Raw genomic sequence first — 17,627 nt, forward strand, 5'->3', positions numbered from 1 at the left:
CCTGGGCCCCCCTCCTTTCCCCTGGGCGCCCCCATTCAGATCCGTGGCGTGCAGAGGCGGGGTCAGGGGCTGCGCTGGGCGAGCGGCGTCCCTCGCTACTCCCGGGTTCCCAGCATCTCACTCCGGAGCCGCAGACCGACGGGATCTCCAGGCCAAGTGCCCTCTCCCGGCGCCTTGTGCAGAAACTTTGAACTGCCCCTCTTCCCGCCGCATGGGAAAGACTTTTTAAAAAAATCAGTAATTCCGTGGGTAGCGTCATATTTTCTCTCCCGCTTTTGGGACTTGAGGGTGGCTCGCTGGTGGCTTCGGCGGCGAGTAGCTGTGTCCTTCCTCTCCGCCCGGCCACTGCGCAGCCCTCGTGCTGGGTTGGGCTTGCGGTCTTGGCGGTGGTTGGTCTCACTTAGGCAATCTGAAGGCAGTTTTTTGAGATAATTTTTGAAATACCTTCCCGTGTTCCAGCAGCTAACTTATTCAGCAACTTTTCAATGTCACTATTCGTTTGGTATGGAAGTCACAGTGTGTTTTCAGGGCGCCCACCGGAGCCGGTGTAATCAACAAGTGTTGGAGCCTTATGGCGGGTGACTTGGTGCTCCTGCTGCGATACCTAAGCGGGCGTGGAGGATGCTCTGGGCTTTGGTTTCTTTGCCAGTCTTTTTGAGCCCCCTCTCCCCCATCCTTTTTTTTTTTTAAAAAAATTGATTTGTTGTTCCAGCTACCCACACATTCATTGGTTGCTTCTGGCAGATGGCCCTGACCAGAGATCCAACCCGCAACCTTGTGGGCAACCTGGCCAGTCCCTTTTTGGAAAGAGATGCCCATCCATTAACTTTAAATCATGATACCGGTACCCCTTACAATGGCGATTAAAGCAGGAACCACAAGTTGCTGGTTTAGGAACAAAAAAGAACAACACAAAACACTTAAAATGATCTCTTTTGAAGTAGACAGGTCATTTTGGTAAATTATGGCTATTTGCCTGGGTTTCAAAAGTCAGATTCTTACCCTTCTAAGGACAATTTTCCCCCCCTCTTGAATCTGTACTTTCTAATATGTACTTTTAGAGAGAGTGGGGAAGTGGAGGCAGTATTATCTTGAAGCCTACCATAAATCTGTCAATTGTAGTACTTTAGGAATAAAGCTCAGTGAATGAATGTCAAACCTCTCTCCACTTCTCTCTTATCCGTCAACAGATATTTTTATGTCTTTAATCCTTTAGAACTCTCTTTTATTTCTCTTCACTCCTGGCACTGTGTTTGCTGAGTTATTATATTTAGAGCAATCTGTTTATAGAATTAGAGCTCTTGTTTCAAATATTAGTCAGAGTAGTTAAACTCCATTCCTCTGCTCTCAAGGTAAATAGTGATTTCAGGTAATGTTACCAGGAAACTGCTGACAAAGTTTGAGAAATTTTTAGTGTGTGTGTTTTCATAATTTTAAATAAGGAAAATGTAGTGCTTCATGAAGATGCCAAGAAAGTAATACATATATGAAGCATCATGAAAATAAAATGGAAGAACAATTAGTTGTTAACTTCATGGTTCAGGTCCCCAATACTTGCTGTATATCAGTGGTTCCCAATGTGGGGCACACACCTCACAGGGGGGCAATTTGATTTTTAAGGGGGGCAATTTGAGAATGAGTTACTAACAGTGAATTTTTTGCATTTCTTATGGTCCTAGGGGGCCTCACATACAGTATCCTATATAATAAAAGCCTCATATGTTAAGTGTGCTGTTGACAGGTCAGCCATTCAACCAATCAAAGTGTAATATGCTAATGATATGCTAAGGCCACTCAACTGCTCGCTATGACATGCACTGACCACCAGGGGGCAGACAGTCAACTGGTCGACCGATTGACCAGTTGCTATGATGTGCACTGACCATCGGGGCACACATTCCAACTGGTAGGTTAGCTTGCTGCTGGGGTCTGGCTGATCAGGACTGAGCAAGAAGGGCCAGACATGCCCTGCAGCACCCTCATGGCCCTTCCCCGGCTAGCCAACCTCCTGCATCTCTCCCCAGCTTCCATAGTGCACTGGTGGGATCCCTCGGCCTGGCCTGCGCCCTCTCGCAAGCCGGGACCCCTCAGGGGATATCAGAGATCTGGTTTCAGCCCAATCCCACAGGGAGAGCACTGCTCAGCCAGAAGTTGGGCTCACAGCCGGCGAGCGCAGTGGTGGTGGCAGGAGCCTCTCTTGCCTCCACTGGTGGTGGCATGAGCCTCTCTTGCCTCCACAGCAGCGCTAAGGATGTTCGACTGGTGGCTTAAGCCCACTCCCCCTGATGGGCCTAAGCCGTCAGGCAGACATCCCCTGAGGGGTCCCAGACTGCGAGGGCGCAGGCTGAGCTGAGGGACCCCCCCCATCGAGTGCATGAATTTCGTGCACTGGGCCTCTAGTATAAATATATTGTGACATATTTATGTATTTCAGTTCTCTATTATATGTTTTGAGACTTTATTTGCTATTTTTTCATATCAATTCATATTATTATTATTTTTTAACAATTTCTTACTGATTTCTTCCTCAGTACTTCAACTGTCCTTTTGTTCTTTTAATTTTCTCTTTCATGGATGCCATGTTCTTTGGAAGCCTGTTTAGACCAAGTTAATTGCCTTTTAGGCTTCCTCCACATGAATAGGAGTTCACTTTTTGAATAATAAGAATTCTATGTTATGGGGGGAGGGGGACATCAGGATTTTAGAGATGCTTAGGTGGGGCATGGCCACGAAAAGGTTGGGAACCACTGCTGTATATGCTGGCTAATAATTTGTAAGTGATTTGACATGTGTTCTCTGGATTATTTGGCTACAGCTTAGAAAATAATGATGGGCAGGGAAAAGGTTCAAAAAAGTTTCCATAGTGTCAGTCCTCGAACCTCAAGTATAAACATTTAAAAATCACCATTTGAGTAGTAATTACAAGATGAAACTATTATGTGGATAATATTTGTGCTTAGAAAATATTTGTTCTTTCTTTTTTCTAGGCAGCTATTTTTGCTATGATAATCCTGCTGCCCTTCAGACTCAGGTTAAACGGGTAAGTTGATTTTTCACCTTTGTTTGCTTTAGGGAAGGTGTATTTGTTGAGGCTTCATTAGCTCTCAGGTTGCCTAGTCTGCAACAGTCTCCAGTTAGTCCATTTTAATATCTGTAGTCACCAAGGAGTATTTGTGAGTTGGAATGAGTGGTCACAAAATTCGTTTATAGCACTCATGTGTAACTTGATATTGTTTCACACTCAGATAAATAATTATGTGCTATTTCCTCAGTATTACCGAAAGTATTAGGAGACTTTTGTTTGCCTTTCACTCTCCCTTGGAGTAATCACCTGAATGACAAATGATTTGCTAGTATGTTTTGTTGTTGTTTTTAAAATGTGGATACTGATTGCAGAGGATTGTCCACGTTGGTTTTGTAAAAATGAATTTGATAGTTCCAATTTCTTGTGCATTTTGATAGTCTCTTTTCTTTGTCTTTGGACAGGGAGAAATGCATAGATTGGCCCTTCACATTCTAGAATGAAAGGGAAAGAAGGTACGAGTTAGTAGGGGGAGGCTAAGATTATTTTTTCCATTTGGTGGGGAGCCCCAGTGCAGTTAGTATAGGGCAAAGAGAAGATAGATATTTGGGCAGATGCAGACAGAGGTGGTCTCCATAGTGGGGGATCTGGAATGGCATGCTGACCCAAGAAGGTCCCAGATGTGACCTTTTTCTCAGGCAGAGGCCATAGCTGCCATGAGAAACCAAAGCACTTAAGTGACTACAAATGGTTAAGAAATTCCTGCCCTACACAGAAAAAAAAAAAAAAAGGTTTTAATTTGTTAGTTACTAATTTTAACTATTTGGAAAAAAATAGTTTTTGTTTTTTTTTCATATAGGATATGCAGGTGAATACCACGAAATTCATGTTGCTGTATGCCTGGTATTCTTGGCCCAATGTAGTTTTGTGTTTCCTGGGTGGCTTTTTGATAGACCGAGTATTTGGAATACGGTAAGCTTGAAAAAAATATTTCGCCTATGGCAAAAATCTGATTATTAGGAAAACACAGAACTAAATTAAATTTCTAGAAAGAACTGAATAAGATTCTGTATTGCCGTGATAATCTGCTTTAATATTTATTTAAAGATATTTTTATGTCTCTGGAATTGGTTTTTGAAAGTAGGTTGGTATTTCAGTTAAGATTGGGTCTCATGAAATAAGGTAGCTCAGGTATGCCCCCATTTGGGATCAGGCAGGCCACGGTCCGAATCCCATTACTGCCACTTGCTCAGTTTCCAACTCTCCGAGCTGTTCCTGGCTTTCTGAGCTCCAGTTTCCTTACTGGTTGGATATGGATAATAATCCCTGCCTTGCAAGGTGGTTATGAGGATTGAGATGGATGTACAGTAACCAGCACATCTGTAGTATTTGCCTCTCCCTATTGAGACTTTCCCTTTCTGCTGTTCTTTGGGTTGAACTTTGTGACCACTTCTATTAGATACTGAGGGAGAAATCACACTAAAAGCTTTGTTACTTTTCATTTTTATGATTGTAGGTGTGTTGTTAGTGGAGGCTTTAAGAGGGGTGTAGACTGGGAATATTTTCAGGAGACAGAGGGCAAAATGATGAAGGGTCTCCCAACCATGTCTGGTGGAAAAGAATTGAAGAAACTGAGTGTTTAGACTTGGGGACTAACTTTAAAACATTTTGAAGAGTTAGGGTATAAAGGAAGAATTATGTTTATTTTGCTTGATCTAAAAGGATAGAATTAGCTGGAAACTGCAGGAGGATAGATTCCGCTTCGTATGTTACAGACCTTGCTCACTTAGGTTGACAGGATGGGCCATGAATTGCCTTGGGGCCATAGTGGGTTTTCCAGTGCTGAGTGCGGTGTGGCCATTTCACCAGGTGGAGAGAGGGCTTGAGTTTCGGAAGGTCGTTTACTCCTGTGCTCGTTAAGGCTCTTCTAACATAGGCATGTTATTACTCTGGGGAAACATTAATCAGATGTTCCAAGTGTAGAATCTTTGAGTGAACTGTATTAACATGGTTGGTATTTGTCATTTTAAAAAAGAGAGGGGTCAAAGAAAACATGACTGAAAGATGTGGTGACTGACATACTCTTAATTCATATTCTCTCCCAACAGATGGGGCACCATCATTTTTAGCTGCTTTGTTTGCATTGGACAGGTAAGGAAGGCGAAAACATTCATTGAGTAAGTGATAGTGCCATGAATTCTTTTCTAATTCTGGCAAAGATGTTTTTAATGAATGCCTAACTGAATTAAGCAACGCCCACAAATGCCCATATAGTAGAAGGCATAATTCATTTTAAGGCTTGAGACAGATGAACATTAATGTTTTTGTTTTTTAAAAAAAATATATTTTATTGATTTTTTTACAGAGAGGAAGGGAGAGGGATAGAGAGTTAGAAACATCGATCAGCTGCCTCTTGCACACCCCCTACTGGGGATGTGCCCGCAACCAAGATACATGCCCTTGACCGGAATTGAACCTGGGACCCTTCAGTCCGCAGGCCAACGCTCTAGCCACTAAGCCAAACCGGTTAGGGCGAACATTAATGTTTTAATTTCACAGATTTACTAACAAGGAATACTAAAATTATGGTAGAAGCTGTGATTCATCATAAGTTACTTATTTCTCTTGAATACCTTTAATTAACTTTTTAATTGATTCTATGTTATATTCTATATTATAGGTTATTTTTGCTTTGGGTGGAATATTTAATGCTTTTTGGCTGATGGAATTTGGAAGGTTTGTGTTTGGGTAAGTTATGCATAATTTCATTTGTCCTAATATATTGTTTTTAGTGTTCAGCTATCAGTTTATTAAGGATTTAAAAAATATATTATTGTCTCTTATGGAGAATTACTTCAAGTCCTTGATATGTAGCCACATATACACAAGACTGTTTATTGGTTGTCTTAATTTTCCTTTAAAGTAAGTAACAATTTTGAGTGACCATAGTTAATTTAACTCTGTGTGGGTTTGAATATTAGATAGTTCTCTAGAAATGATGTTTTTCCTAGGTGTTTTGCTGTTCTGATACATTGAAGACTATGATTTAAACCTCATTTGTAGATGATAGTGTAGACCATCAGTTTCTAGGTTGGTGATTCACAGACAGTTTGCTGTTTCTTAGTGGCCAAGCGCAGGTCCTTTTGAACCTGTTGAAAAGGCTTGAATGAACAAAATACCAATAGCCTTCATGAATTTCAGTGTTGTTCAGTAAGCCCATTCTGAGTCCAGCCTTGGTCTTCCTAACCCAGATGAAATAACTTATTTAGTTTTTAACTTAAAAGCACAATTCATTCAATATTTTCATTTGTACCAAGGACCTGTAGACACATGACATACTCCAAAAACTGTTCTAAGGGAGAGAAAAGGAAATGAAATGTATATAAAAATAAAGGATTCATATGGAACTGTTGTCAGAAGTGGCTTCATGGACAAAGTGGGCCTTGATATCAGTGTAGGGTTTGGATAAGCAGAAGAGAGGGAAACTGTTTTTGAACTAGGACGGAGAGGTGAAGAAGGCTCAGAGTTAGGATATGGAAGAGAAGCTGAAGGCCTGGGTGTGGGGCTGGTCAGTGTGTAGAACTTACAGAAAGAAAGTAGGAGAACGTTGCATATGGAAGGTATGCACCTGAAAAGTGAATTTTTGTGTTTTCACAAAGCATGGCTCACTCTTCACATGAACATTTAAAAAAAAATAAAAAAAATATATATATAACAGAAAGAAAGGAGAACGTTGCATATGGAAGGTATGCACCTGAAAAGTGAATTTTTGTGTTTTCACAAAGCATGGCTCACTCTTCACATCATGAAAAAAAACTGAGCCAAACCAGCCAGGGCTTCACATGAGCATTTTTATGTCACATAGATGGTGATGTGGTAACCCAGAGTCCTTTCTTGCCTGTCATGGTTATTATCGCAGCACATCAGGTTCCCCAAAGCTTCGCAGTGGACTGTGTGGGTCAGGAATTTGGACAGGGTACAGTGTGGACAGCTTGTCTGTGCACCTGCTGCCTGGAGCCTCAGCTGGAAAGCTGCATGGACGGCTCCGGGCTGGAGTCATCTGAGAGCTCGTTGATTCACTTGGCTGGCACCTGGCTGGGGCGACTTGAAGACTTGCACTGCCGGCTGCAGTGCCTGAGAGTGGCCTCTCCGTGTAGCATGGCTTGGCTCTCTCACCGCATGGTGAACTCAGGGTAGTTGGACTTATTACAGGGTGGCTCAGGGCTCCATGTGCGAGTGTTTGATGAAAAAGCAGATTCATCTTCTATGACCCAGTCTTGGGTCACACAGCGTTACATTTACCATAGTCTATGGTGGATTCAGGGGAGGGGGCAGCGACACCACCATCTATAACTTTTACCATCTTCTTATGGACAGTTAGAGGGGTGTCAGAGCTTTAAACCTGCTGCTGCTGACTGGTTTTTCTTCAAAAGCTTGACTTTTCTTCCTTTCCCCACTTTTAGGATTGGTGGGGAGTCCTTAGCAGTTGCCCAGAATACATATGCTGTGAGTTGGTTTAAAGGCAAAGAACTGAACCTGGTGTTTGGGCTCCAACTTAGCATGGCTAGAATTGTAAGTACGGCAAACCTAATGAAGCCAAATAGGAAGCACAGGATTGAATATCACAGGGATCTCTTAAAATTTACAGGGTGAAGGGTCATGTATGACAGATTAGGTATTGATTTTTTAATATATTTCTGTAGACCACAGTATAGCATGTACCTTACTTTAAGGCATTTCTAATCTTACTTCCCTTAGAAACAGTCTAACATGGCTAAATGAACATTCATTAGTTCAGAGAATCTGAGCATTGGAATGGATCTTAGCAGGTTTCATGCTCTAATGTCTTATCCATTTGGGCATCCCTGCTATGAAAGTCCTCACATACGGTCATCTCCTGGCTCTGCTTGCCTGTTTTCAAGTGATCGAAGCTCACTGTGTGATGGGGCAGCCCATCGACTTCAGTTGACTTTATGAAGTTCAAGTTCACATAGAGGTGAATCTGCCTGCACAAGTAGCTCTTACTGATTGCTCCAAACTTGCCCTCTGGAGTTAATGTCTACCTCCTTGCTGTGCACCACCATTTTGCTTATGAAGACAGCTCTTGAGTTCTTGGTCAGACAGGCTCATTTCCTGTGGTTGGCTGTTCCTTATGCCTGGATTGCTGTTCCCCCAGATGTCCTCACAGCTAACTTCCTTCAGGCTTTTACTCCAAAGTCACATTCTCAGGGAGGCCTCCACTTCTTTATATTCTCCTTCCCTGTTTTATATGTTCCCCCTTTTTTTTCAAGCATTTTTAAGCACTATTTAATATACCTCTTTTACCCACCCCACTAAAGCATAAGCCCTATGAGAGCTAAATTTTTTTTTTTGTTCTGTTCCTTATGGTTTTTCTGATACCTAGAACAGTGACTGACATAAAATTAGGGCTCAGTAATTGCTACATGAATGACTAAACGAATGAGGATGTTATCTATAACTTTTACCATCTTCTTATGGACAATGAGAAGACACATTCTTTTTCAGATGTCAGTTCCAGGAAGAGCTGTGCTTTTTCTGAGCTAAGGTTCTTTTTTGTCATCAGTTCCCTGTGAATTTTGTAACTCGAGTTTCATTTTTTGTTTAGGCTACTAGGAAGTTACAAATGTACTGTGCTATTTTGAATACTAGGCATTTTCTATAAATTGGCATTTTTTGGTGTGTAGTAATCTCTGTGGCTTTAGTTTTTTCCTTTCTAATGTTTTTTAAAAATTTTACCTCTGTTTAATCTGAGTCCTATATATCTATTCTCTAAGCCACCTCACATCCTAGTTTTTGAACAAGGCAGGGCGATATCGAAGATACAGGTTGATTTTTTCCCCCCTCTCTTGCAGGGAAGTACAGTAAACATGAACCTCATGGGATGGCTGTATTCCAAGGTTGAAGCTTCGTTGGGTTCTGCTGGTCACACAACCCTTGGAGTCACACTTATGATTGGTTAGTGAATCCTGATGTCCCACGTTCTGTCTCCTCTGAACACGTCATAGGAAGTATCGTGGCAGAGAGGAAGGAACCCTGGAATCAGGGTTAGACCACGTTGGTTATAATTTTGCCCGCACAATTCATGAGTTACTTGACCTGATTAGATACAGCGAGGCATTCATGCTTTTGTTTTCATTTCTATGTTCTTAAAAAAAAAAAGAGGATCTTGTCCTATTCTTGTCTACTTAAGCATTGCCCTGATGATTAACGGAGAGCATGTATGTGAAAACTCTGAAACCATCAGGAATTTAGAAATGTAGAGCTTAGATTTTGTAGAGATGATACAGTGTGGTGGGAAATCCACTAAGTTGGGGGTCAGGAGCCTGGGTTCTAGTCCTGGCTCTGACAGGTCAGTCACCCTGGACAAGGAAGGTAACCTCTGTGTCTCATTTTTCTTTTCTGTGAGATTGCGGGTATTGGGCCAAAACTGTACAGGTTCCTCCTGGCCCTAAGTTCTCTTAGCTGAGGCTCCACCTGCTGATGGCTGGGCGGGTCACTGGGAAGCAAATGGATTCCACCACCGGTGCTTTTTCTCTGAGCAGTGAACTTGTCTACCTGAGCCCCATGATGTGAAGAGGGCTGCTTACAGAGCCCTTGAGTGACCTGTGAGGTGGGGTGAATGTCCTGTGCCATCTTTCATTCCTTAGATTTCCTTGATACAGCCTGGTAAAAAGAGGACAGTGGAGTGGTAATCCTAAACAGGAGACTCGTACCTAGAGACTCCTCCTCCTCCCACGTCTCCTCAAATCCTTTGCCTTACTTAAACCCTCTTTCTTACTCTAAATGCTCTTTAGTATTTCTTCTCGTTCCCTCCATGATGGAGAGTTTGAGAATGTTAAAGAATTTTAGTGCCAGAAAAGACCTGTGCCATTATGAATCAAAGTCTCTTATTTTACAGTTGGAGAAATTTAAGCCCAGAGAGGTTAAGTTCTGTGTTTAAGATCATTCAGCTTGTTAGTGGCAGAAACAGAACTAATGTCTGCTGTCTGTCCTTTCAGGAGTTTTTCCACTGGACCATATGTCAGCTAGTTAAAGATGCATTTATTTTACTAAACTTTTATTTTTTTTTTAAATCCTCACATGAAAATATGTTTATTGATTTAGTTGCTTCCCATATGTGGAATCTGAAACCTAGGAATGTGCCCTGCCCAGGAATTGAACCTGTAACCTTTTTGGTGTATGGGACAACACTCAACTAACTGAGCCACCTGGCCGGAGCTACTAAGCTTCTTTTTAAAATTCTTGACAAGTGTAAACTTGATTAATTATCTGATTCACAGTAGTAATATGAGGTCAGCGTTAGTGAGTAATGCTGAATATGCATAGGAAAGAGAGTCTGAGTGAGCTGTGCGTGGGAAGGTGGGGCCCCCAGGCTGCCAGAGGTTAGGAGCAAGGGTGACGGATGTTGGGAAGGAATCAGAATAAAATGAGGTGATCACGGAATCAGACTTTGCTTTTATAACCCCCCCTCCCCCGACATCCATTAACAATTGGTGCTTAGACTGAATTAAGAAAGTAGGACTAACTTGCTAGCTGGTTATCAGCTTTCTTCCATTTGTATTCTGCATTAGAAGAGTGGACTAGTTTGTTCTAATCTTTTCCATCTATTCTCCAACCTTCTACTGGGAAATAATGTAGTAATAGTGACTACTGTTTGTTGAATGCTTACCACATGCTCTTCCCTTCCTTCTCTCCTCACTTGTAATTGTGGGCTTTTCTTACATGTATCGAAATACTATCCCCTTTGGTTGCTAAATTTTTCGGCTGTTAATGTGATGTGCTGTGTTTTAAGGAACCTTCAGTCTGGCTCTCTTTTAAAAATCTCTCTCTCTCTCTTTTTTTTTTAATCACAGGGGGTATAACCTGTATTCTTTCACTAATTTGTGCCTTGGCCCTTGCTTACTTGGATCAGAGAGCAGAAAGAATTCTTCATAAAGAACAAGGAAAAACAGGTGAGTCTCAATGCGAGAAGAGTGGGACTTTGGGGAATTATGGCCTTTTTGAAATAATGTACAATTATGCAAGTTGCTAATGCAGTGTTGTAAACCCAGTGAGGCTTAAAACATGGCTTTTGATCTCTTATTTCCAAATTTGTTTCTATTTGTCTAAATTTTGGGGGACATGTTCCCCCTTATATGTTCTTTGTGTATTTGCAAAATGACGAGTATTCCTCATCATTAGGTAGGTAGATACTAATCTTAGGTTTTGCTTTTTCTCATGTCTTTTTAAGTTATCCCAGAAACTATGTCCCAGTTATTTACTGAGAAAGTGTTTTTCGACTGAATTGCAGAGGTTAATCACATGATCAATGAAAAATGATCTTGTTATGTGAAATTATACTGATGCCTCTTCCCTTTCTTGTCTAAGGTGAAGTTATTAAGCTAACCGATGTGAAAGACTTCTCCTTGCCCTTGTGGCTCATATTTATCATCTGTGTCTTCTATTATGTGGCGGTGTTCCCTTTCATTGGACTGGGGAAGTGAGTATTCTCTAGCATTCCACTTCTGCTGACTAAATTATAATGAGATTCCAATCACATAAATGTAATTGTTTAAGCTGTTAATCTTGCTTCTCTGCTTATAGTTTATATATATATACACAGGAATTGTTTCATATCCTGGGATACAACTGATTTTCTTAGCTTAAGGTTTAGTATTGTTTAATATATTTTTAATATTTTTTGAAGAAATACCTAATAACAGTTTTTGATTCAAAATACTGGTTTATTTTACTGCTTGATTTTAGGTTAGTATTTTTTGAAATTTCATCTTTATTCCTTGGTTAGGAAGCTTCTTATTGAGAATGGAGACAGCATACTGGCTTATAGTGATTGGGCATATTTTTATTTCTTAGGACTGTAATTCCTCCACATTCAAATTCAGGATTCAAATCAAATTTTTCTTGCTTTATCTTCTACCTCTCTGTCTTTTTTCTTTGGCAGCTGCTTAAACAGAACAGTGTGTGAGAGTGAATGTGTTTATGGGTGTGTGTGTTTGTAATAAAATCCTTAAAATTCAGGCTGTAATTCTAAATAATTTGAGACAAGAACCCTATGCATTATATAGCAAAAAACCTGGTCAATACAGCTTTTATGGAAAAGAAGCTCTCTTAATCCCCTGTGGTAGTGCATTGGTTTTCTGAACATTTGTGTGTACTGTTTGCAGTATATGAAAATAGGGGAAAAAATAGGCATCAGTATATTTTATTTAGTTAGTGAAATATTTACATAAACACTAAAGTTTTAGCCAGTTACTTGAATGTGAATGATTTCAAATAAGGTGGGAAAATAGTATCAAGAAGAAAAAGTTGACTAAGCTTAGAATTATTGTATTCAGTTTTTATTCTGCCTTTATTCAAAAACAAAACAGAAAACAGAGTAGTTCTCTCTAAAGTGCTTATTTCTCTCTCTCTTTATTTTAGAGTGTTCTTTATAGAGAAATTTGGATTTTCTTCCCAGGCAGCAAGTGCTATTAACAGGTATTTCATTAATTCTGTAAGTGCTTATTGTGTACCTAGTGTGGGTCTTTAATTATGATCAAATGTTATAAGACGTATGTGATGTAACATCCACAGTGTGAAATCAAAATTAAATTGGGACTTGATCCTGAGTGGCCATCTTTGCATTAATGGAAAACCAAAGAAGTGTTGGACCACTCTTTATATCTTTATATTCCTGTTTACCAATGACTATTTTAGAAGATTGTTAAACTAAATGTGCTAGGGTTTGCTTTGCCTAATGGATTTAGGGACTTGGATTTTTTTTTTTCGGTAGCTGGGATATATTTCATTAAATAATACCTTTTATATTCTCTGGGCAGTGTTGTATATGTCATATCAGCTCCCATGTCCCCAATATTTGGGCTCATGGTGGATAAAACAGGGAAGAACATCATCTGGGTTCTGTGTGCAGTGGTGACCACCCTTGCTTCCCACATGCTGCTGGCCTTCACGCTGTGGAACCCTTGGATTGCTATGGTAATGTGGCTGTTCACACCTGGGGGGCTCGGGGCTTCAGGGGGACCCTGTAAATTGCATGTCAGGAGCCACTCAGCTCCTCTGATAGCAGTGCTTTGTGACAGTGGGGAAAACAATGAGTTGATTTCAGTGTCTACAAAATAACTACTAGTATTTTTAAAGTGCATAAATATTAATTACTAATGCATTGGGTATTTTTAATTTCATTTGACTTATTTAATAGGGTAACCTCAATGCCAAAATAGTATCTGAAATAAAATAGTCTTTTGAAAGCCAAAGTGCTTATTAGTTCCATTTATTTTTCTGTACTTCATGAAAAGTTGTCCTTCCATTATAGGTGGCAAAAAAAACTATCTGCCCAATATCCATGATTTCACATCCTTTGTCTTTGACGTTTAGCAGGTCAAAAAGTAAGGAATTCATCAAATTTTTGTGATTGTTCTTCGGAGAACTATCGGCCCAATATCCATGATTTCACATCCTTTTGTCTTTGACGTTTAGCAGGTCAAAAAGTGATAAGGAATTCATCAAATTTTTGTGATTGTTCTTCGGAGTGTCATTTTTAAGACCACAGGGTGAAGTGCTGTTTTCCTTTCCTGTAATAAAAGAATATCTTAAAAAAAAAATATATATATATATGGTGGGGCAAAAGTAGGATCACAGTTCTTATGGAAAATAATACAATAATTAATAATACAAGAGTAAATGCTGTTTTCCTTTCCTGTAATAAAAGAATATCTTTAAAAAAAAAATATATATATATATATGGCGGGGCAAAAGTAGGATCACAGTTGTTCTTATGGAAAATAATACAATAATTAATAATACAAGAGTAAACTCTGTTTCGTGCACTCACAATTGTAAACTTCCTTTTGCCTCTGTGTACTAGGTGAGAATTCTGTAGGACAGGTTCCTAGAAGTAGAAATGCTATAGTAGAGGCTTTGCACAGTTAACATCTTGGTAGACATTCAGTAGAGCTCTATCAGTAATATAAGAATGTATTTGTTTTTAGTGTTCTTGTCATTGTTGGATATTGGCATTATTTTAATCTTTACTCACATGATAAGTATAACTCTTATTTTAATTTAAATGATAAAGTTCCCTTTTTAATTGAAGAAAAATGATGTTGCCTTGGTTGTTTAACTTGAGATTCCTAATAAATATTGGAAAATTAGCTTGTCTAAAACATTGGCAACAATTTTTTTACAAATTAGCTTTGTTTTCTTTCTTGGTTCTTGACTGTACCCTGGGCCCAGGCAGTTATGTATATATATAAATAATGTGATTAAGACAGTGTGCATGTATTTTCTCACTAGAGGGATACTTCTAAGGGAGGGCCAGGACATTTTTGGATTAAATATGAGTTTTAACCTGATTACAATAACATTTGCATGAAGATTCATATGTTAGCTAATATGCCACTCATGCTAATCTGCGTCAAAGGAAAGTCACTTTGGTTAGTATAAGACTTGTACCCTTTTCTGTATCACTTTCTATAGAGTCTCCTGGGACTCTCCTATTCATTGCTTGCCTGCGCATTGTGGCCAATGGTGGCGTTTGTAGTTCCTGAACATCAGCTGGGAACTGCATATGGCTTGTAAGTATTTGCACCAGGAATCATGTGATGTCTCTCTCTGCTGTACCAACTTATTATCATATGAAACTCCAGGTCTCCTGAATCTAGTCGTCTTTAGGCTTCTGGGACAGCTCTAAACCTGGAAATAACTAAAAAATTCAGTTAATCTGTTTATGCTTAACTTGGAGCAACGAAAATGCTCCAGCAAGGGAGCGGGAGTTAAGCTAACCCAGAGAGGTAATTGCTGCCATTATCACCCCACTGCCTGTGTATCTGAGGGCCTCCAGTGAGAAGTTGAGTTCTGGTTTGTATTCACTTGGTTTTGAGTTCATAATGCACTTAATAAGGCAAGCTCCCCTACCTTTGAGCATGAAGTTTAGTAGAGGAAACAGTCATGGGATTTAAAAAAATCCCTGGTTGAAAATGTCTCAACACTAGTACCATGTTGTTTGTAGATGTTGATATTTATAGTGAATTGTTCCTCTATGAAGACTGGAAATTGAAATGTGTTTTTATATTCCTTCGATTTCAGCATGCAGTCCATTCAGAATCTTGGTCTGGCGGTAATTTCTATCCTTGCTGGCATGATACTGGATACTCGGGGATATTTGTTTTTAGAAGTTTTCTTCATTGCCTGTGTGTCTTGTAAGTGTGCCATGTGGCAACATTTGTTTACTTTCTTGTAATATGTAGCAGAATGTTGTTATTTCCGCTTTTAGGTGTTATTGTTACTTTCTGTTTTCCCTTCTTTTAAATCAAATATCTAAGATGCAGCTCTCAGATTTGCCTGATTCTTAGCCTGTGCATCAGAGCTTCCCAGCTGGTGACTTTGTAGTTCTCTGAAGATTCACAGGCATTTTTCAGGAGATTCCTATTCTTAAAGGCAGCAGTAGAATATGCGTTATCTTCTGTTTTAAATATTTACATTAAAAAAAAATTTACTCCTTTAAAGTAGAACCCTTTGAAGGGTCCTAGGTGTGACTATATGGATATATGTGTGATTTAGGTGTGCTCAGGGTTAATTCATCAGGCAGTTTTAAATTATTTTTATTCTTAGTCCTTTTATGTAATTTTTACCTGTAATGATTTGTTGGTTAAAAATAGCATGTGTTAGAATATAGTTGAAAACTATAAAAATAAACCAGCATTTATCCTTTGATTGTCTTCACATACACAAATTGTGTTCATCTGAAAAAAATTCTCATATAATATATTAAGATGCCTTTTATACTTTGATAATATGTATTTAAAGAGGCAAATCCCAGTGAAGATATTATCAGGCTTCGTTTTCATTTACAGGGAATAATGACTATCTATACTTGAAGTATGGTGTTTGCAGAGAAATGCTTATGAATATAGCCTGAATACATTTTATCTCATATTTTAGAAATAAGCACACCAAATTTAAAAAAAAGCTTTATTTGTTTTAAGAAAGTGTTTAAGAGTTTAAAAAACGGTCATGAAAGTGTTTTTGTCTATTTTTTTAAAACTAAATATATTTTTATTGATTTCAGAGAGGAAGGGAGAGGGATGGAGAGATACAAACATCAGTGATGAGAGCCAATTGATTGGCTGCCTTCTGCTTGTCCCCTACTGGGGATCGAGCCCACAAACTGGGCATGTGCCCTTGACTAGAATTGAATGTAGGACCCTTCAGTCCACAGACCGGTGTTCTATCCACTGAGTCAAACCAGCTAGGGCTGTTTTTGTCTACTTTTAATGCTGCAACATATGGTTTAATTTCAAGCTTCAGTTTCATATTATTTGGTTCCCAAATCAAATAGCACATCATTTTAAAATGTTTTTGTTGCCATGTTAATTTTAAATAAACTAAGTGGGCCTTACCTGTTAAGGTAAAAAACCAGGCATCTGACTTTCTGACGTATGAGCTGGCTCTGGGCTTCTGGGAGTCTAATGACCACATCCTAATGTTTCATTAATTTGTAAAATGGACATGGTATTTTCAGACCTATCTCTCCCCAAAAAAAAGATTTATTCTGTTTGGCTCTCTGTAAAATAATAGTCTAGGGGCTGGCAGGAGTTTGGGGGAAGTGCTGGGAAGGACCAGCACTTGTAAGTGAGAGGAAAGAGTGGCAGGGATGACCCGTGGGTGGGTCCGTCCCTCTCCTGTGCGTGTCTGCTTCTCCTTTTCTGGCCTTGCCATCCCCGAGCTCAGGCAGCCCCTGGAGAAAATGGTGTATGACTTATTTACAGTGCTTTCAGAAAAATCATGTAAATAGTGATTTTATTTTTAAATTCCAGTTAATAAAGGTTTATTTGATTTGTCTAAGTTTTACTTCGTAATTATGATGACATAGGAATCATTGGGAAAAAGTGCATGTCTTTTAAGGGTCCTGTGTTTTTTCACTTCCAGTGTCACTTTTAGCTGTGGTCTTACTCTACTTGGTGAACCGTGCCCGAGGTAAGTAGAAGTTTAGGCATTTTCTTCTTAAACCACGATAGATAATCTTGTGGGGTCACTGGGATGTCTGCATGCCTTTCTAGAAGCCAGCGAGTGTTTTAGCTCTAGTATAACGACATTCTGTCCATAGTGATGGAAACATTTCATTATATAACTAGAGGGCTGGTGCATGAATTCATGCACGGGTGGGGTCCCTTGGCCTGGCCTGCGATCAGGGCCATCGGGGCTGTCTTGCCCAGTCCCTGTCAAGGCGGATCAGGGCTGGCCGGCAAGGGAGAGACCGAGGGAGGTTTCTGGCCTCTCGCCCAGTCCCGATTGGCCAGACCCCAGCAGCAAGCTAACCTACTGGAGCGTCTGCCCCTGGTGGTCAGTGCATGTCATAGCGACTGGTCGAACAGTCAACCCAATGGTCGACTGGTCGGACACTTAGCATATTACGCTTTTATTATATAGGATTATGTATTCTGGACCTTCACGTTCATTAAAATTGTTGTCATGTTCTTTCTGGCCTGTTTAATGTAAGTTTTAGAAAATTTTGGATTTTTAAAAAAATATATTTTTATTGATTTCAGAGAGGAAGGGAGAGGGAGAGAGAGATAGAACCATCAAT

At 39.8% G+C, this 17,627-nt stretch overlaps 1 protein-coding gene across 3 annotated transcripts in view; it reads left to right on the forward strand.

Annotated features, from left to right (window-relative positions):
- Positions 1 to 2,974: 2,974 nt before the first annotated feature.
- MFSD1 (major facilitator superfamily domain containing 1) overlaps positions 2,975 to 17,627 on the forward strand; it is an 18,801-nt gene continuing 4,148 nt past the window's right edge. Inside the window, exons 1-14 of one of the 3 annotated variants that reach the window (XM_014537961.1) lie at positions 2,985 to 3,040; positions 3,487 to 3,537; positions 3,882 to 3,994; positions 5,131 to 5,173; positions 5,703 to 5,770; positions 7,486 to 7,594; positions 8,896 to 8,998; positions 10,897 to 10,995; positions 11,411 to 11,522; positions 12,464 to 12,520; positions 12,862 to 13,018; positions 14,519 to 14,616; positions 15,128 to 15,240; positions 16,970 to 17,017. In XM_014537961.1, coding sequence (XP_014393447.1) covers positions 3,885 to 3,994; positions 5,131 to 5,173; positions 5,703 to 5,770; positions 7,486 to 7,594; positions 8,896 to 8,998; positions 10,897 to 10,995; positions 11,411 to 11,522; positions 12,464 to 12,520; positions 12,862 to 13,018; positions 14,519 to 14,616; positions 15,128 to 15,240; positions 16,970 to 17,017 — 1,117 coding nt within the window. In that variant the 5' untranslated portion in view covers positions 2,985 to 3,040; positions 3,487 to 3,537; positions 3,882 to 3,884. Of the gene's footprint in view, positions 3,041 to 3,486; positions 3,538 to 3,881; positions 3,995 to 5,130; positions 5,174 to 5,702; positions 5,771 to 7,485; positions 7,595 to 8,895; positions 8,999 to 10,896; positions 10,996 to 11,410; positions 11,523 to 12,463; positions 12,521 to 12,861; positions 13,019 to 14,518; positions 14,617 to 15,127; positions 15,241 to 16,969; positions 17,018 to 17,627 lie in introns of all 3 variants that reach the window. The other 2 variants (XM_014537960.1, XM_014537962.1) reach the window with 2 other exon arrangements.

This window comes from Myotis brandtii, unplaced genomic scaffold (genome assembly GCF_000412655.1).
Source record: "Myotis brandtii unplaced genomic scaffold, ASM41265v1 scaffold186, whole genome shotgun sequence".
NCBI lineage: Eukaryota > Metazoa > Chordata > Mammalia > Chiroptera > Vespertilionidae > Myotis > Myotis brandtii.